This window comes from Miniopterus natalensis, chromosome 1, assembly GCF_054644295.1.
Source record: "Miniopterus natalensis isolate mMinNat1 chromosome 1, mMinNat1.hap1, whole genome shotgun sequence".
Lineage (NCBI taxonomy): Eukaryota > Metazoa > Chordata > Mammalia > Chiroptera > Miniopteridae > Miniopterus > Miniopterus natalensis.
In genome coordinates, this window is record NC_142081.1 from 81,671,599 (window position 1) to 81,692,056 (window position 20,458).

Consider the following 20,458-nt stretch of genomic DNA (forward strand, 5'->3'; position numbering starts at 1 on the left):
CTCCCCAGAAAATAATATTATATAAAACTTATAAAAGCATTCCGTTTATGTCAATGATTGTGGCACTATTACATCAAATGGCAGAGTCCCCTGCCCCTGCCTTGCCCATTTCTTCCCTAAGAGTCAGCCCAGCGATCAAGCACCCACAGACTTTCCATCCCTCATCCTTCCATCCTCTCCAAGTCCTACATTCCAAGTTCCCTCCTTAAATATAACTCTGTCCTCCTACATCCCTCTTTGTAAAGAATTGAAGCTCACTCTTTCTATACTCTCCTCACCAATAAATTCTAAAACCTCGTCGTTTCCTTGCAGAGCGCAGATGGGTAAGTTTTGGGTATTTGTTTTTCCTAAAACTTGCCTGAAACCAGTGAGTCTGGCCCTTGGACATCCTGGATCTCAAGGCAAGAAAGGGCTGGCCAGGAGGGTCCCCGACACCCAGGACTATTTATAACAAGATTGGCCCCAGGGAGCGGCGGCCGCAGGCCGGCGAGCTGCAGCGCCCCGACTCCTGGACCCCGCGGCGCCGGCCTGAGGACCCCCGGGGGTAGGCCGGCTGAGGGTGCTGCGGCCTCCGGCTCCTCCTCGGGGCGCGCGCGGCCAGGTTGGTGGGTGGCGGCGGCCGGGCCCCCGGGGATGGCCGCGGCCGCGCTCCGCCAGCAGGTGGCCCTGGGGTCCCGGCGGCACCGCCTCCTCCCGGCGCCCCTCCTCCCGCGGGGGCGGTCAGCGCCCCGACCCGGCTCGCACCCCGTCGCAGCCGCCGCCGCCGCCTTCGGCCCGCCCGCCGCGTCCCCGGGGCCGCGCTCGCCGCCGCCGCCGCCACCGCCGCGTCCGGAGCTGCGCCCAGGCCGGCCCGCGGCGACATCCCGGGGCGCCCGCCGCCCCGGCCCGCCCCCCCCGCCCCCATCTCGCTCCCCAACGGAAAGTTCGGCTCCGGCCGCATATTCCCAGAAGCCGGGGTCGGGGGGCGCGTGGAGGGGACCCGGGCGGCGGCCCAGAGGGGGCAACTCCCAGGAAAGCGCCTCCTGCCGAGCCCCGCGCGCCGCAGCCCCCAAGCGGCTTCGAGGTGGTTCTTCCCTTCCCGTGGCCTCCCCCCTGCGGATTCCAGAGACGGACCTTGGTCCCGGCGCTCCCGCTGCCGGGTGACAAGAGCCGCGCCGCCGCCTCGGCCCCCCGGCCGCAGCCCTGCCTCGCGCACCATGGAGTTCTCCGAGAGGAAGAGGAGCAGGAAATCCCAGAGCTTCAAACTGGTGAGCGGAGGTAAGCGGCTCCCGGCCGGGCGGGCGAGGACGTGGCGCCGCGTAAACAGCTCCGCGCGCGGCCCGCGCCTCGGTCCGGGCTCCGGGACCCCCGAGTTCCCTCCGGAGGGGGCCGCGGCCGCGCGCGCCGGGAGGCGAGCAAAGTTGTACTGGAGGAGGCGGGAGGTGGTTATTCCTCGTAAACAAGTCGGAGGCCACTAAGGAAATTAGCAAACAATGACACTTGGGGAGCAGAGAGCCCTCTTTGGTATTCCACTCCAGCGGCCAGGCTGGGGGCTGGGGGAGAACCTCCTTTCCATCAGGCCGTGCGGACGCCCATCCCGACCAATGGTTGTGCGCTTGGGGGTTTTTTTCCCCAAAGAGAAAGGGAAAGGGTGGAGGTGGTTCTTTTAAGAATGAAAAGGAAGCCCATGAGCTGTACAATCCCATATAAGAATTGTCTATATCCGAAATCTTTTCTAGATATGTTGTTGGAGCTGCAAAGGTGTCTTAGATCACTTATCACTCAGATAAGTATCATTAAAAAAATAATAATCAGCCAGCCAGTTCCTGACCGTTTAACAGGTGTGCACCACAGTGTCTGGGCTTGGGCTGATTTTATCCGGAGAGGGGAAAGTTGACTAGTGTCATCACTTGAACAGTGTGTGTTCAGTTACTTGTTAGAGTCTTTATTTTCCTGATTTTTGACTTTAAAAAACAAAGGGTCAGAACTTGGGAAGAACAGGCGTAAAAATGTCTACAGAGATGCATCGTGTCACTTTAAATTAGAGGCAGGTGACTTTTTTTCATGGCAATGTCACAAGTCCTAATACTGAGTTTAGAACCACTTGGTTTAAATATCTGGATCAATTTGAGGTCAAAACCAAACCACTGAACCTGTCCATTTTTCCTTGGTTGCTCTATCTAGCTTTGGCTAGAATAGAGGGCAAGGCAGTTGTTTTAACAACCTGAGAGAGTCACATAAGCTGATGAAAATAGAGAGCAATTGCAAGTAATAGAGACTTTCAGGCTAAGCTAAGCTAACTATGATGTAGAGTCAATAAAGCCTGCTTTCGGTTGGTCTGAAAATCGTTTTCTTACAGACGTTTTGAAGATTTTCTCGTATTTGTTTCCCCATCTTTAGTTTGACACTGTTTAATGAAAGAGGTCTGAAATAGTTATATGAATTCAAAATATTTGGCTCTGTCCTTCTATGTACATTTTTCCCCCCGGCAGTGTTGATTTCTAAGTCATTTGTACTTTAAAAATCTCTCCATGTGTGACTGGCCTATTTGTCTATCTGATTCATTCAGGAATGTAGGCTGCCTTCTTATTTATGACCTCAGGGGACTCGCTACTTTATCTTAAAAGTGAGAGTACTTCAGTAGACCTTGTCCTGTGAGGTCCAAGGCCATAAAAGGGAAATAGCTGTTAAGAAGGAGCTTCCATTTGCTTACCTAGTCAATCCTGCTTTTTATAAGTAGATTGCCAAAGCACAGTAGCCTCTATAGAGAAACTTCTAGAATATTGTATTTTAAAGTTTGACTGGCATAGCAAGTTTTTCTTCTTCTTTTTCTTTTTTCCTCCTAAATTATGGATCTGATTCTTCTCTGCTCTGCAGGTGTTTTTTAGAAAATAAACTATTGCATATTAAAGTACAGTAGCTGAATGCAAAAGACTCACTTGTGTGAAAGATGGGAACTTTGCTTTCTCATCCAAATTATACTATATTTGAAATAACAAATCAGTATTTTTCCAGTGTGATTGCCTCTAAGCTGCTTAAAGGTGGAGATTTTTCTGGGTAAACTGAGAATGCCAGGTAACTCTAAAGCATACTATTATTCAAATATTCATGAAAATGGGTTGTGGAGACAAATTTGGAATCCTCCCCCAGCCTATGATTGGGCACAGTTTTCTTTTACTTATACAAATCCTTGTCATTTGAAAGAAAAGAAGCCTAGTAATTGGTATCTCTTGGCCAAATTTACAATGAAAACGGTGTGGTCAAGCAAAGCTGTTTTCTAAAGTCAAAGTAATATTTCCAGTGTGTGTAATTCACAGAGTAAGCAGAGTTTTAGGGATTATTAGTAGCTACAAATTCTGTGATTGACTGAGTTCTGGAAAATTATATATTTATAAATTAAAGTATAGGTCATCCATACTATATAGAATGAGATTCTAGTCTATGTTGTTTATTCATATTGTGCAAGTCATTAAAATTCTAATTTTTGGTTGTTTTCTCATCCCAGATTATCATCATGAGGTATATAAGATCTCAGAATTCAGCAACGATGTCAATGGGGAGGCCAAAGACACACAACCCATTTTTTTAGGTAGGTTCTTATGTCAGTTAATTCCTCAGTAAAACAAGGTAGCCATTTGCAATTAGGGGAGGAAAAGGGATTGTGCCAGAACGGGAAATGTCTGCGATTGCTTAATGTATGACATTCTTTTCAAGACCTTTTATTTTACAGATTGCCAATATATTCCTTATTAACATTGGTAAAAGTTGTAATTTCAGACATAAATGTTTATTAGTGTCTACACACAGTGCTAATTATCACTCACTCCCAGAGCCAGATGCTGACGGTGCAGTTTTGTCGCTCTGTGCTCACCCCATTTACATTGCATATTCGCTGGCACGCTTCACTGGCAATAGTTTGTGTAATTGGGGTATTACATCTTTGACATCTGGATAACAGAAATTCAATTTCCAGGAAGCCACTATTTGTTTGGTTTTGCTTCTGCCTTGGGTGGGATAGAGGATTAATACGCTGTCTTATTATTATGTCCCTTCACCTTTGTGGCCTGGTTGCTAATCCTGCCATGACAAAATTAAATTAAATCTACAGTCAAAAAGCGTAAGGAAAATAAAAGTGTGATTGTCTGCCTAACCTACCCTCTTGATAGTGCTAGTTATCATTGCGCAGCTCCTCATTTTCCTGGCTTTGTGTTCATTTCATGCCAACATTTGGGGTCAGGGTCTAGCCAGGCTTTGCTTTCACTGTCTTCGTTCCAGGCTCAGCTCAGAAACAGAGAGCAAAAGCAGCATCTCTGAGACCTTTTGATAAATGTAGCTGCATGATGAATGACTAGGTAGTCCAAAATGTTGCCACTCTTCCTATGCGTAGTTTTTGGTACCTTGCATGTGCAGTTCGTTATCTGCAGACCAGAAGCCCAAAATTAGGATTTTGCCTCTAGGGGTGAGAGACCCATACAGTCAGAATGGAGAGTAAATGGTGACATTTGGCTTTGACCTTGCCCATCCTGGACGCCTTTCCACTGCTGGTAGTAAGGGGAGGGCTGGATGCTGCACAACAAGGAAGCAGAGAAGGGGAGAAAGTCTGGGCAAGAGTGATTAAAAGCAAAGGTCAGAATTGGGGCGAGTTGACCGAGCTTAAGGAAACAGATTGCTGCTCAGACCCAGCGTGAGTAGTGCTACAAATTAAAACAATGTGAAAGCCAGGCAGCATAGTAGTCTGTCACCAGGATCTCTCTCTTTTGCTTTGAGGAAGAGAAAGGGTGTGGCAAAGGACTGAGAAATCAAGCAGACACTTAACAGAGGTAAAATAGGAGGGACATAACATTTTTTACACAAGCAATCATTGAATGCACATGGATCTTTCTATCAAGGAGAGAATATTACTGAGGCCGGCATTGCTCTCAGCACCTGCTTACTGTTAAGAGAACTAAAAATCAAAAGGTTAATAGTCAAGTGAAATGCTGTGACCCAGAAGGAGAATATTCTTGGATTGTACTCTTTCCATTTTCTTAAACTTACTCAGATGGAATTCTGTATTTTCAGTTCCCTCAACTTAATCGGTTGGAATTCTGTATCTAGATACCACTCGATTTATTCATTTGAAATGAAGAATTTGCCTATTAGTAGAACATTTATATTTATCGTATAAACCAATGGAACAGCATGTCCTTGGTTTAATATGTTCCAGTGAAGCAGGAGTTTCCCCTTTCTGCTGTGTACTTGGAAAATGGTAAGGATGCTTTACAGTAGGTTAATTCTGGGTATGACAGGGTGGAGGGTAAAGAACAAGAAGATCCTAGTGCTCAAAATTCAGTAAAATGTACACTCTTGAAGGGGGACGTATTGCTGCTTTCATTTTTCCTAGCTCAAGTCCAGGAAGATAAGCGAACATCAGTGACAGACAAGTATTGGGATAAGCTTTCCAAATTGGGCAGGAAGGCCTTAGACACCCAGAGACAAAAGACTGAACAGCATGAGAGTGTGCCTGGGTTTCTTTTCAGTCTTTTCCTCTTTCTGGGCAAGGATTGATATGGTTCCTAAAGAACATTTATATTTGATCTCCAGGTCAATTTTTCTTTAAGTGGAAAAGCAGGTGATGACACAAACATAATTTCTAGGGCAACTGGGAATAGTTATGGAGAGCGTATAAAATTAAGGATTTTAAGGATTTTGTTGTTGACGATGTTATAAAATGGACATCTTTTAGTTTGTGATTACTCTTCTGAAAACATAGATTTAAATCATGTTTGTTTTTAAGTCACCAGGGTCTATCCATAATATTACTTATTATGGTGTAGAATTCGGTGCGAAGTTTATCCAAGGAAGTTTGTCAGCAAAACACCAGAAGAACTGTTTCATCCATAACACAGCCCTGAAACATGGCCCTCAGGTTGTTGTACGGCATTTTCTGTGTTCACACGTGTTACCTATGATGCTATCTGCACCTATAAGATTAAAGTACACATCTTGGGGAAAGAGAGTGCTCCAGAATTTGGCAGAGGTCCCCACAGGAAATCTATTTCTCTGCAATATTTTTAGGCTCTTGACTATGTAGGGCGTCCGACATGGGAGGACAGCTCAGTAGTGGGAACAGCTGGGCTGTGTGCTTTGGGAATCACACATTTTAGTGTGATAACAGGGCCAGCAGAGGTTACTTCAACCTGTGCACATTGACTTTTTCAAGCTGGCTGTGATGGACTATTGTAAAGATTTGAGCACTGTTTAGAGAAGAACTTAATTCATTTTAATCAATTCAGCAGGTGTTTGTGGGGAAAATACTATGAAGTGAGCACTTTTCTGGAATGGAAGTGGGGTTGAGGAGTAACAAAATAAATGGATGGTACAAAGTCCCTGCTCTCAAGGATCAAAATCTAGTTGGGGAGATAGGACAAATTCAGGACACAGTGACGGAACAAGATTCAGTAGTCATAACACCTACAGTTGTTTGAGTGCTTACTGTCTGCGCAGCCTTGAGTTGGGTATTTTATGGGAATGATGTCATTTCGTCTGAGAGCAGATCTGTAGGAGCCGTTATCATCCTGTTTTATAGATGGGACGTAGAGATGCTAGGTAGCCTACTGGAGGCCTCAAATAGCAGTGCACAGCTGGAATCCCCTGCAGGTCTGCCACCACACTGCCTCTCTGTGTGACTGATAATTAAATGACAGTGGTGAACCATTGGGGCAACAGGCAAAAGCAGAGTTGGAAGGAAAGGAGCCAGCTCAGGGTCTGGTGGAGAGTTCCTGAGAGGCTAGACCTTGAACTTAGGGAAAGGTTTGGATAGACAGGGGATTTGGTGACGATTGCAGGTGGGAGGGGCGATGTGAGCCACAGCAGAGGATAAGGGTCACTGTAATCAGACTTTAAGGGAGGGCTGCACTTCGCAGTTCAGAACATGCTTTCACCTCTTTCATCTCATGATTTTTACAGTACTCCAGCGAGGTAGTTAGGGTGGGTGCTATCACTCCCACTGCCCAGAGGAGGAAACAAGCACAGTTAAGCGACTTGCTCATAAACAGCAGAACCTGGAGAAAACCCAAATCTCCTGTCCAAAGATCTGCTCCCTCAAGCAAGTGGAGCCAGGCAAGTTCAAGGATCATCAAAGAAACCTTAGCTGGTAGCAAGACACTTTTAGAAAGTATTTTAATGAGGTAGTTAATTAATTTATTATTCAGAACAACACCACAAACACAATAAAATATCTTTGTATACGTTGGGTGTTGGTTTAGATTTACTATTATAGGATGTAAATTTGAAACATGTCTATTTTTTAGGTGTTCAATGTCAGTCATTTATTCATATAAAGATATTTATTGAGCTCCAGTTATGTGTCGGACCCTGTTCTTTTTAATATTTGGTTCAGCTATACAACTTTCGGAAGCTGAAGCACGGGTATAGTAGCCATGCCAAGTGAGCAGGGTTGAGATCTCTGAACTTTTGCATCTGTTTTCAGTGGCTTTCCTGATGACAGCTGCCCCCACCAGGGTCCTTAGAGTCTCCTCAAAAATGATACACTCAAAAAATTGCTTCCCACTGTTCCAAGTGAGGGTGTTAGGCCCTGGCCACAGTGTAATTTTCCTTCCTGAGAATGGACGGGTCCACCTTTGAGATGAGGGGGCTCTTCCCCTAGAGTCCATTTGCCTGGGTTCCTGCCTGTTCTTGTTTGGCCTCAAAGGGCTCGGGAGCTGAGCCTCCTTCCAAGCTCTGATAGTTCAGTGTCTCTGTGGCTGGAGTTCTCAGAGAGAGAAGAATCCTCAAATAAAATGAAGGTCCAAGCCCTGCCCAGGTGGCTCAGTTGGTTGGAGCATCATCCTGTATACCAGAAGTTTTCAGGTTCGATCCCTGTTCGGGGTGTGTACGGAAGGCCGATGTTTCTCTCTCACATTGATGTTTCTTTCTCTCTCCTCCTTCCTCTCTCTCTAAAATTAATAAAAGCCATATCTTTGGGTGAGAATTTTAAAAAAAATGGTCCAAGAGAGAGGAAAAGAAAGACCTCTCCCCCCAAAGGCACATCATTTGGAAACAAGAGTGTTTCTCCTCTGCTTCTCTCTAAAGCTCCACGCTCAGCACCATGGCCAACTGTGTCCCCATGTCCCTGGCCTTTTTCATGTCAGCCCTCCCCTTTTTTGGTGGAGTGAAGGGACAGAACAGTAAGAGTGACTCTTGGGGTTAGAAGTGTGGCCAATAATAGTAGGTGTCATTTATGGAGAGCTGGCTGTGTGTCAAGCACTATGCTACTGACTGTGTATGTTGTCCCATTAATTGTCCCAAGAAAAGTATTATCATTTCTGATTTATGGGTGAGGAATTTGAGGAGCTTGGAAAATTACTAAGTGACAGAAACAGGATAAAACCAGGGTCTGTCTCCAGAATCATGTCCTTAACCCCATGAAATGCTTTGTTTAATGCACTCCCTGTGGAACCCTCAATATGTCTAACAGGTGAAAGGGGATGGAGCTTCTTGGAGGAGGTCGAGGAGACCCAAAGCACCTTGCACCATGCCCCACATTCCTCTTCACCCCTGCGGACCTCTGCAGAACTTTTAGGTTACCCTCATCACAATTTAAAAACCTCCATATAGCCCGGCCGGGCATGGCTCAGCGGTTGAGCGTCAGCCTAGGATCCAGGAGATCGGGGTTCGATTCCCGGTCAAGGCACATGCCCAGGTTGTGGGCTCGATCCCCATTCGGGGGGTGCAGGAGGCAGCCGATCAATGACTCATCATTGATGTTTCTATCTCTCTCTCTCCCTCTCCCTTTCCTCTCTCTGAAATAAAGATATATTTTAAAAACTAAAATAAAATAACCCCCACATAGATTGTTTCCAAGGTTTCCTGCAGCACTAAAAGTATATCTGGTTATACTATGGGTCCAAAACATGGCTTCAAAACAATTGCAGGAATAGAGGTATAAGCAGTCATTTTATTGTAAAATACATTGAATTTTCTGTATTTCCTGGTTATCAGACATTTTCTCCTTTAAAAAATGATGTGCCCGGCCCAGTGTGGCTCAGCGGTTGCGTGTCTACCTAGGATCCAGGAGATCATGGTTCGATTCCCTGTCAGGGCAAATGCCCAGGTTGCGAGCTCCATCCCTAGTCGGGGGGCGTGCAAGAGGCAGCCGATCAATGGCAACTCTTTCATCATTGATGTTTCTGTCTCTATCTCTCTCTCTCTCCCTCTCCCTCCCTCTCTCTAAAATCAATAAAGATATGTAAAAAAAAAAAAAAAAAATTACGTAAGTCTTAATTTGTATGTCATCTCTTAATTTACCAACTAGTTACCTTGTAAATGAGAAGTCATGATAGCCCTCAATTTTAACTAGCTGTAATTTATAAGTTTGGTACTGTGAGGCAAATTTTATTTTAGTTGTTTTATTTTAGTTGTTGAAGCATTTAGAGCTTCAAGAATGATTTTTTGTGTGCAGTGTTGTTTTAAATTTTGACTAATCTCACAAAATTGCAGCACTCTTCATCATAAGACAACCTGAAAGTCCATTGGATATCCTTCAACACCACAGACAGGCTGGCTTTGGTCCCTTTTCACTTTGGCTATTTTAAGAATAGGACCTATTGTTTTGGATTACTGTCTGAGAATGTAAAGAGTTCACTCCTGGATGCAGGAGATAAAAAAAAACATTTAATTAATAACTTTTCTGTTAACCAATGTAGGGGGGAAAAAAAGCTCTCTCCCCCCCTCTCTCTCTCCCCCCACATACACACTACAGTTGTAAGCAAAGTGAAAGATGAGAGATCCTCTTGAGGAAATATCTTTGAACATAAGTGCACAGATTAATGTGTTTCTGTTGTTACAGATGTAGACTTAGTTGTTCTTAGATACTACTTACTGCCCAAAGTTTGGGAGGCATTTGCAGTTAGGCCTGTCTTATTAATCACTTAGTTAATAGCACAATTACATCATAAGGTTTGTGTTTTATCTGTTACACAAACTGGAAGCTGAGCTCAGAGATGGGAGTGATTTGTCCAAGGTCACACAGTAATTAGTTACATCCAGTTCTGCACTCTTCACTCCTCAGTATGTCAGAACTGCCTGCAGTCCTCACCCCTTCCTTTCTATCCACATGGACTGATCTTAGTCATAATCCCTCATCCTCTCCTCTGTAGAGTGGGACTTCTAGATGTGAAGGGGAACCATAGGTAGAAGGAGAAGGGTGGGCATGGGACAATCCCAGGACCCATTTGGGAAGAGAAGAACTGAGGTATGTTTAACCTCAGTTCTCCTGTATGCTGGGCACTTCCCCTACTGTATCTTATTTATGCCTCCCACCAATTCTGAGTCAGTATTGTTATGTCCATTTTTAGATGAAAAAATGGGCCATTGGAAATGTCAGTTTGCCTAAGGTCATATAGCTCATAGATAAGAGCCTGGATTTCGACTTGGCTTGCCACATTCTTTGCACTTGGCCTTGGCGGTGCAGCCTTTGAGGAAATGAAGCCCCACTCTCCTCCCTCCTTTGCTGTTGGCTGACTGTATCTAACTTTCCAGTCTTATCTCCCTCCTCCCCCTTAGTAAGAACATTTGCTTGTGTCCAACTGGTCTCTCATCATTCTTTCCTGAAACACCTTTCCTGTTCCCACCATGGTTCCTTTCACCATTCATGTTTCTCCATAGCAGTCTCCAGTCTCCTCCCATCTCTTACCCCAGTCCACACTTCATCTATTACAGCCCTGTCTCTCCTATCAGTCTTTAAAGCCCAGGAGCCTTACCCAGGAGCCTTTTCAGTTTATAAAGCATAGTAGAGAGAAGTCAGGTTTAAAGTTAGAAAACCTTGGTTTGGATCTCAAGTGAACATGTAATTACAGCACGGACAAAACTCTTGAGGGTTTTATCTTTTATGATAGTAACGTTGGCCCTACCCTCTCATCAGGTTTCCCTACAGCATATAGGAAATCCTGTATGGTAAAACACTTTTTCAAAGTAGAAAATGCTGTATTCTTCTGCTTATCTCCTTCTCCCTCTTCTTCTGAATTGGAGGGTATCTCAAGAAAAAGTTCAAATCTTTGTTATCTAAATGCATGAATATAATGGACATTTGTAGGATTCTGAAGATTTGTTTTAAAATATACTGCTATATTGAGACTTCAGTGACATTTAGTGAGCCAAACTAAAATATACTGTATTTAACTGGAAGAAACTCTTTAAATATACTAAACTAGCATAGAAATTTGGGGTTTCTGATGTTGATTTGTGAGATTCAACTTGAAATCTTTTTGAAAGCCAGCTACATGTTGAAAAGCAAAATTGAAAAATAGCATATGCTCTGTCAGTTCTGAATTCTGCTGTAACGTTGAGGTGCTTAAGATAATATTGACCTGTTTATAAATTGATTTTGGCATTGTCTAGTTCTCAGGTCCACAGGAGGCAAGTTTTCCCACCTCAATTTAAGAAAACAAAGCCATGCATTAAGCAACAGCAGACCTTGGCAAAAGTCACATTTGTGTGGGAACAGCCCCTGCATACAGCTGCAAGAGTGGGGCTTGCTCCCCAAGGCAGTGTCTTGAGGGAAAGCCGCCTCCTTCTGTCTCATAAAGGCTGGTGTGGTTCAGCCCCCACCCTGTGATTGACACGTGTGATGTGTTGTGAGAGTTTGCTTTTCCTCCACCAGTATTGACCAAAGCATTAAAAAAATCCCCATGAAGGACAGACTCTAAGGAGATGTATTAACAATTTAGCCTCTCTGGTTCCCATGGGAATATGGATTTTTACTTTTGGAAGAGAATAACATGGCCATCTATAAGATAAAATAAAGATTTGGGAACAGTATGTTTTGCATCTCAAGGTTAAAAATAGATCTAGGAGTTTACTCGGCAAGTCTGTTCTCATAAGTCAACAGATGATTGGAGAGAACATTACCTGGAAAGGCGTGTAACAGCAGTGGCAGGGGTGGGCCGTGGGTGGGGAGAGGAGCACACAGGAACCTGCAGTGCTTTTCGCCAGCTGCCTTTAGCTCCTGGAGCATGTGCACAACTCTTAAGGGTTGCTCCTTTGCCTGAGCTCTATTGTCGTCTGTGGCTTTCAGGTTAGGACTCCAACTCGTAAGCATAACCAGTAAGACCCTGCATGCACTGCCACCTGTCTACTTGGAGCTTTCTCCTGATGCTTCCCTTCTACGCCCCGGTCTTCAGCCACACCTAACCTCTTTTCTTTCCTGCAATGGGTCCTACTTCCTCTCTTTTTAGGCCGGTCACTTTCTCACCTCAGCAGCTACACGTGCTACCTTCTCTGCTTGGATATCACACTTGCACCTCCCTCCCCTTCCTTTGCTTGGTTCTTTGTCATCCATAAAGTCTCCAAGTTGATATAATCTCCTCTGGGTAGTCTTCTCTGATTCCCCTCTCACCTGCCCTTCCACAGCATCCTGAGCATGTCTCTATCGAAGTTTATTACATACCTCTTCCCCTGGGTTAGAAACTCCCCAAAGATCATCTCTTGCCCGCACTGCCCAGCTCCCTGCTGGTCACATAACAAACATCAGTAGATGCTCGGTGAATGAGTGAGGAGTCCAGTTTTAAATTCAAAATAAAGTGGCGAGGTCAGCCATTTTCAAACTTTATTATCCAACTCTTTGACCCCTACGCTCCTGCCCTGGCTTTCGAGGTGAAAAGTTATACATCCTCTTAGTAGCTAACTGGACCTCACAAATCAGGAGTAAAATGTCAACGCTGACGAGGGAATGTTTATTTTTCATCAAGTATTTTTTCTTTTTCATTAGGTTAATGGCAAGCCCCTTCTAAGCTTGAACTCTTAAATAGGATGCACCACTGTGCCCTTGTGTGGGCACCAGCCCCTCTGGGGCCTTGCAGACTCGCCACACAATGCGAAGGTGGCTCTGGACTATTGCAGTGCTGTGGCCCTGGCATCTGCTCTGCCGGTCTCTGCCTAGAATGGCCTCTACCACCTGTTCTATATGATCCTTTATATCCCTCAGGTCTCAGCTTGAATTCCTACAGGACAAGACCTTGAGTTTACTGTGTTCTTAGTGCACAATTTTTGGCACAGCGTAATCTTTCAATAAGTAATTTTGAATAAATGAATGAGTACCCCTTAAAACATGTTCAAATTGCCCTGGACAGTGTGGCTTGATTGGGTGTTGTCTCGGTGCACCAAAAGGCTGCCGATTCGATTCTCCATCAGAGCACATGCCCAGGTTGCGGGCTCAATCCCTAGTAGGGGGTGTGCAGGAGGCAGCCAGTCAATGTTCAGCTCTCACATCGATGTTTCTTTCTCCCTGTCCCTTCCTCTCTCTAAAAAATCAGAAAAAAAATCTTTTTAAAAAACATGTTAAAATGTAATTACCATCAGTTAGCTAATCTGAGTGGGACGGTGTGTTGAGTCAGGACAGTCTTGTGCAGACTGTCTGCACATTGCAGGAGGTCTTGATTCCAGCCTCTGAACGCTGGCAGCATAAATATACCCAGATGTTGGGAGCACCCATCTAGTCACTGTGATAATGAAAAACACCCCGACATAAGTAAGCTAGAGCGTGGTCCTTAGCAAGGTTGTGAGTCATTTAGCTTTGAACACAAAAAAAACTATTGCATTGCCATAGACCTGAGACCCTTACCTAATGGTTGTCTCTCAGATGCCGGTATGGGAAACAAAGGAGAGGCTGTGGTAGATCAGTTGAGCCCATCACCATACCCAAAAGAGAGAGATCAGAGGGCACATTCCATTCATGGTCGGGTTATTGTGCCTCCTTTCTATACAAAGGACAGCTTATTACATGCACATTTGATCATATATTATAAAATCATTAAGAACTTTAAACAGATTTTATTCCAGTATTCCAGACAATCAGTATCCTTATATATAATCATCCATAAAATTGTTTTCTTAGTGCTGCCTATTTTTTTCAAACATGTACAAATATACTGTGCTATTTGAATTCTAAGGGCTTTACAATGTTTTTTTACTTGGAAATCAAATTTTATATCTGAAAGGTTAATGGAGAAAACTAATTATGCTATCTGGTAACCAAATGTGTGATGAGACATTTGTCTCTGTAATTAACAGCAAGGAACTTTTATAGTTTCATAAAATGGAATGCTACATAGGATATTCTGTGAGCATTTGTTTGGACGAGGTGTCCAAAACAGAGATGTTTATGGATGATATAAAGTTGAACCGAAATGTAATGCAGGTGCCTGTGCATCTCCCAGCATTTCTCATTGTTGAAATGGAAGCCAGAAGATTAATAACTTTAGTTTGTCATGATAAAATAAGTAATGTGTTCTTGGAACAGTGGTACGGCACATAAGTTACTCAGTAATTCCAAGAATTTATTCTGTTCCAGGAATAATATCTTTAACAATTTATTTCTACAGAAAAAGTTGATGCAACATTATAGCCTATGAAGTTGCTTGTATGGCTAATGGAATTATATCTCAAATATGACTTTATACCTACATATAAAATGTAAAGAACTCCACAGAAAATGCAAGGTCAAGGTACAACATAAAAGTAAAAAGTCAGGAGATGCAAAAGTTAAAGTTCTTCTGTTAATATTAACTCATTCTCATTGCACATATATAATTTTTTCAATTACTAGAAAGACTTTAATGGGCACCTTAATAAGTACTGCATGAAATACAGTTCAGAAGAATTTGCTATAGGAATGTTAGCTTCAGCATCTCGATAAGTCCGCTGTTCCACTGTTTACTCTGGAAGAGAGAATCTGGTGCCTGGAGCAACAGCAGATGTGTGGCTCAGATCTGATATCTTCCTCTGGTTTACTTTGGTCACTTGGACAAGCAACTTAGTCTTCTCATTTGCCAAATAGGAGAAACAACTTCCTGTCTGTCATCTTTGATGAACTAGGAAGACAGTGACGATGAAATGTGTTCCTTTGGGAAAGTTTTCCTAAGAAGACACGATTGAATATAGGCACCACGTGGCCTTTGCTTGCTGCTGCTGTACAATTCCATAGAAGTGAGGAGAAATTCTTTCAGAGATGTCACAGATGTTGGTTTGTGTCTTGCACATCTGTTTTTGTTTCCCCGTCACATCTTATACTAGAATTTACTTATTCTTGTACTCATTTCGTAGGTGTTTATCGAGTAGCCATTCATGGCAGGCTAGGACAATTTAAAGCCTACTAGGTTGTGATAAAGGAAGTTAAGGATTCTACGGGAACATGGAATGAGGGGCCTCCCTAGGCCTGGGGGATTAATGGATATACCCTTGAGGAGATGACATTTAAGCTGAGTCTTGAAGGGTAAGTGTGGGGTTGAGGCTGAGGATGTGTGAATCCAGGAAGTGAGAGCACTTCCAAGACCTTCACTGTGTAAAGCTGAGGGCACTCTGGCTATCCATTATGGTCCCTAATTAGATTCGGGTTTAATTGTCCTGAAGTGAGGCCTGGGCACTGGTATTTTTAAAGTTTGTCCCCATGATCCAAATGTGCAGCGAGACCTGAGCGCCACTACTTCAGATAAGGCAAGATGGGTGGCCAGAGCCAAAGCTGGAGGAAGAGGAGAGGAAGGCCAGACACGGAGGGCCTCCGGGTAAGCCCGGTGGGGAGCCAGGCACCCTGAGTTGCCGGCATTCTGCTGAGGTAAGTCATGTACTGAGATTTGCATGTTTGAAAGATCACTCCGGCTTCAGATCCAAGGGAAGCAACACTGAAGACCTTTGGCAGTAGCCCCATCAAGTGATAATGGAAATGGGGGTGGAGAGAAATAGAAGGATTCAAAGTAATTGAGAAGCTATAATAAGCAGGACTCAGTGATTAATAGCCTGTGAGAGGGAGAGGTGGAGAGAGAAGTCCAGTGATTCTGGCTTGGACAGTAGAGTAGGTGCCGTTTATTAAGGCTTGTGAATGATGATCATAAAATACATTTTTGAGCCCTGGCTGGGTGGCTCAGTTGGTTGGGGCATCATCCCATCAACCAAAAGGTTACAGGTTCGATTCCCGGTCGGGGTACATCCTAGGTTGCAGATTTGATCCCCTGTCAGGGCGTGTATGGGAGGCAACCCGAATGATGTCTCTCTCTCACATCGATGTTTCTCTCTCTCTAAAATCAATAAACATATCCTCAGGTGAGGATTTTAACAAATACATTTTTGAACATAATTTTAAGGTTGATTTTGAAATGTCCAAGTGGGCTGTTCAGTAGGCAATTGGGTATGTGGGTTTGGAACCCGAAGTGTGGTCAGGACTGGAGTCCTCACATGGAGAGAGAGTTACTGGAGCCAGGGGAGAGATCAGTAGATCCAGAAGCTGTGGAGCGCAGAGTCCTGAAAACTTTGACATTTAAGGCAGTACTTTTCACACCAGTCATTAAATACTGTTTGGATTAATCCCAATGTTTCCCTAGTAAAATGATGCTGCAGTGAATATCCTTGTAAATATGTCATGGGTACTTGTTTGGCTATTTCTGTAGGATAAATTTCTGTAAGTGGAATTGCTGAATTTTTGTCCAAAAAGGTTCCCCACCAACAATATATGAAAATGACTATAACACTACGCTTTCACCAGAAATGGGCTTTATGAATCTATGGACTTTGCCAAATTAGTAGACAAAGAATTTCACATTATTTAATTTTCATTACATTAATAATTAGGAAGGTTAAGAGATTTAAACTACTTATTTCTCTTGTAAATTACATGTCCATGTCCTTCGCCCATTTTCCCATTTTAGTATCTGTCTTCTTCATTGATTTATAACACTTCTCCCTTGTAGTTGGGATTTTTAACTCTTTGGCTCTGTTGCTCCTGAACATTGTTTTGAAGTGGTGGCTTTTAACCTAGTCGCTTGATGACTGGAGTTATACAAAAGGAACATTTGGTAGAGCAACCATGTTATAGTTGTTATAAAATAAAAATTAGTTGTCCATGATATAAGAACATTTGGAGGAGGCGGAAGTAGATAAACTGAATTGGTTGGGTAGTTCTAGCTGTGTCATACCATTCTCTTATGAAAAACCTTCATTGGTTTCATGTTATTTTCAAGATAAAATAAAATCATCAAGGTTGCTCTGTCTTTGACTTTGCCCATTCAGTGCTTTACCTCCAGCTAAGTTTATTCACCATCATCCTCTTTGTTTTCCTCCGCCCTCAAGCTTTGTTCAGCGTTATTCCCTTTTTTTCCAAAAGCGCCCATGGGAATGCTGACCATCTTTTATTGACCAGCTCAAATCTTACCATCTTCCTGAAGCCAACCACCATCCTCCCATTTTAAATGCTCTCTTCCGCTCTTTAATTTCTGGATCACTTGTTATTTATGCAGTGTCCAAGGCATTTATCATATATCCTCTTGGCTTTGCCTGTTGCATCCTGGGCGCTACAAATGTATTCCTAGAAAGTGTAGCTGGGGACGTTTAAAAGCAGCAGCCCTTTGCTTTCTGTGATGGTCCAACCCACTCTTCCACTGGACAGTGCATCTTAAACTGCCAGGTGTGTACTGTGGGTGCCCTGTGTTGTTCCACGGGCTGCAGGAATCTTCACATCTTGGTGGGTGCCTAGCATAGTATAATATTTGCATTTATTTTTTAAGATAAAGCAAAGGCATTAAAGAATATTGTTCCTTATCCCCCTCTTAGGACGTTGCCCCCAAACTTTTCATGGATGTTTCTTTTCCTTTGTAACTGTTCTTTGAAGAGCACATTTGAGAAGCAGCTTGACAGCCCATTTTAACTGCTGGTTCTTAATTCATTTCCTGGTATTTCTCTGCTCCTTTGGCCCTTAATACCAGGTCTCAAGCTTTTTTAGACCTTTTTGCTCTGAAAACCTGTTTTCCAGCTCGGATCCACAGCATTCCTTCTTAGTACCTGTCCTGGTCTGGCTTCACTTTCTCAGCCTGCTTGAAGAGCTCCAGCCTCCCACACTGGCAGCAGGCGGCCCATACTGGGTAAGCCTGCCCATGCGTTAGAAGAGAGGCATTGTATTCTTAGAATTACTTGGGCATTCATTTGTCTCCCATGTTAGACTGCAAACCCCTGAAGGGGAGAGACTGTTTATTTTTATTTTTATTTTTTTTGTCATAGTATCTCATATTTAGTAGTAGTACAATAAATATGTATTAAATGGATGAATGAACTGAATATTATCTAAAAAGATTTGAAAGAAATTTGCTTGTCCTTTAAGTGAAAATGCCATGTGTACATTGGGCTACTTAATTATTCTCTAGCTATGATTTTCAGTTTAACAGTGTCCTCAAAGAATGGCAGTGAATTTGCAGTCTATATGTGCCCTATCATAGTATTCAACCCAACCAACTAAATTATTCCATAGCCGCTTCCTCGCTTCTTTCCTTCTCAGTGACATTTAGACTATGTTGTGCAGCGCACTTGGAATTCTTGAATGTATTGCAGGCACTGATTCAGGAATGTGTGTTCTAGCACATTCTCTTCAACAGAACTATGCTCCTCTTCATTTATTGGAGTTTCGCTTAAGATTGCATTGGAAAAAGGGTCTCACTTAGAAACCATTGCCCTGTTCTACGAACTAATGCTTTTCAGACCATTTATGCTGAGTTAAGATCCCAGTCTTGTTTCTCCCTTATAAACATGGCTGTTGTCCATGAGGGCAGCCAGGTGGGTCCTTGATAGCATCTGTGTGTCAATATGGGTTTGGAATCAGTGTGCCAACCCCAGGTCCTCTCATGGCACTGAGTCTTCAATTCCTTTGCTTGCGGGCTCATTGGTTGAGACTTGTGGTGAGGGCCGCAGTGCACGCGTGAAGGACCGTCTCCTCCTCCTCGCTCCTCCTCTGATTGCTACCATGTGACAGGCTGCAGTTCAGTTTCTGCACCATGGCTCCATACCAACTTCTGGTATTTGAGTAGAGATACTTGAACCATTTAGTACAAATCCTGATTATCTTAGTATCCCTCATGGATACACTCAACTTTTTCTCTTTATTTTAGCATGTCAGTACCTGAAAACTGCAAGTTTCAAAGCATTTGTTTTTTTAAAGTAGATTCACAGGGTTTTGCCACCATCACCACTCTCCGTTTCCAGAACTTTTCCATCATCCCACTCAGAAAAGCGTTCTCATTGTCACTTCTGCATATCCTCTCAGGTGCTTCTCTGCAGTTCCTAGTACTATGAACTGGAAGGGTTAGCTCCTTACGACCATATGTTGCCCACCCTCCTCCCTGGAAGCCACAGTTTAAATCCATTTTTTCCTTGCTGATACAGAACAATGTCCTACCCATAATAACCCATAGTATACTTGAAGATAATTAAGTCATTCAGTAGCCATTTATTTCTCAATGAAACAACTTATTTCTTTTAATCTTTCCTTGTTCCTTTAATCTTTTTGTTGACTTTTTCATTATCCCCTAAAGATTCTCAGGAGTCTCTTTAAAATAATACAGAACCAGACATGATACTATAATAAAGTCAATCAATATTGAATATAGCAGAGGAATTGTCCTTCAGCTTTTTAAGATTCTGTCAGTCCTTCTGCTGAGGTGAGTTACCAAGGGCGGCACCCCTGGGTGAAGGATCTGATGTCGGGGGTAGGGAGAGCAAGGAGCTGGAGATGACTCTGTCCTGACCATGGTGATTGCTACAGGTCACAGAGATACGAAGTCGGGGGGGGGTAGGTTGACTCACTTTACCAACCTGGAAACAAATGAGGTCACAGCTTTTTAAGTACTGAAACGGGTGTATTGAGCTCTCTACATGCTGCGTTCATAAGACACCTGGTATCTTCATAGAAGGCGCCTTTTCACCCCCAGAGTTGTTAGTGAACCATAGGGCCTCTGGTGGTAGTAGCAGTGACGACACTAACAATAGTTTTGGAGTACCGCTTCATCGTCAGCCTTATGTACCACACAGCTGTATTTCCAATTGCCTGCTTATTGTCTACATTTCCTTTGTCAAATCTAGGCTCATTCTATCCCCACTCACCTACAGCCTTTTCCCCTAATTTTCTGACTGGTATTAGTATCCATCAGTCACCCCAACTAGGAACTTGAAGTTATCTTTAATAGATTCTTCCTCTGCACCACCCCGAGCCCCAGCCCTACATCCAGTTAATCACCAGACCTGTATGATGAAACTTCTTAAGTGCCTTTCTCTCCCGTCCTGCCCCCAGAATCCTGGTACAGACCACACATCACTCATGTAACCTTTAACAACAATATTCTAACTGGTTTTCTTTCCTACACTACTTTCACCGTAGTTTTGCCAGAACTGTTCATCTCAAGGATAGATCTGATTATTTACTATCCTTATATTAAAAGAGATAATGAATTTAAAATTACCCTGGATAATAACCCAATATCTCCAGTGTAAAATTACTCTTCCTTAGCCTGGCAGGTAAGGCCCTTAATGGGATGACCTCCCTATATGTTTCAACTTCATCACCTGCCACTTCCCCTTAAGAATCTTAAATTCCAGCACACAGACTGTTGTTCAGGAAGAAGAGTGGGTGATAGTACAGCCCTGTGGCATCGATCAGCTGACTTTGAGCTTCCTCCTGGGATGGGAAGAG

General features: G+C 43.6%; 1 protein-coding gene across 3 annotated transcripts in view; it reads left to right on the forward strand.

Moving 5' to 3' along the window:
• Positions 1 to 1,063: 1,063 nt before the first annotated feature.
• BEND7 (BEN domain containing 7) overlaps positions 1,064 to 20,458 on the forward strand; it is a 78,160-nt gene continuing 58,765 nt past the window's right edge. The window contains exons 1-2 of one of the 3 annotated variants that reach the window (XM_087823586.1): positions 1,064 to 1,257; positions 3,485 to 3,568. In XM_087823586.1, coding sequence (XP_087679712.1) covers positions 1,197 to 1,257; positions 3,485 to 3,568 — 145 coding nt within the window. In that variant the 5' untranslated portion in view covers positions 1,064 to 1,196. The remainder of the gene's footprint in view (positions 1,258 to 3,484; positions 3,569 to 20,458) is intronic. The other 2 variants (XM_087823581.1, XM_087823582.1) reach the window with 2 other exon arrangements.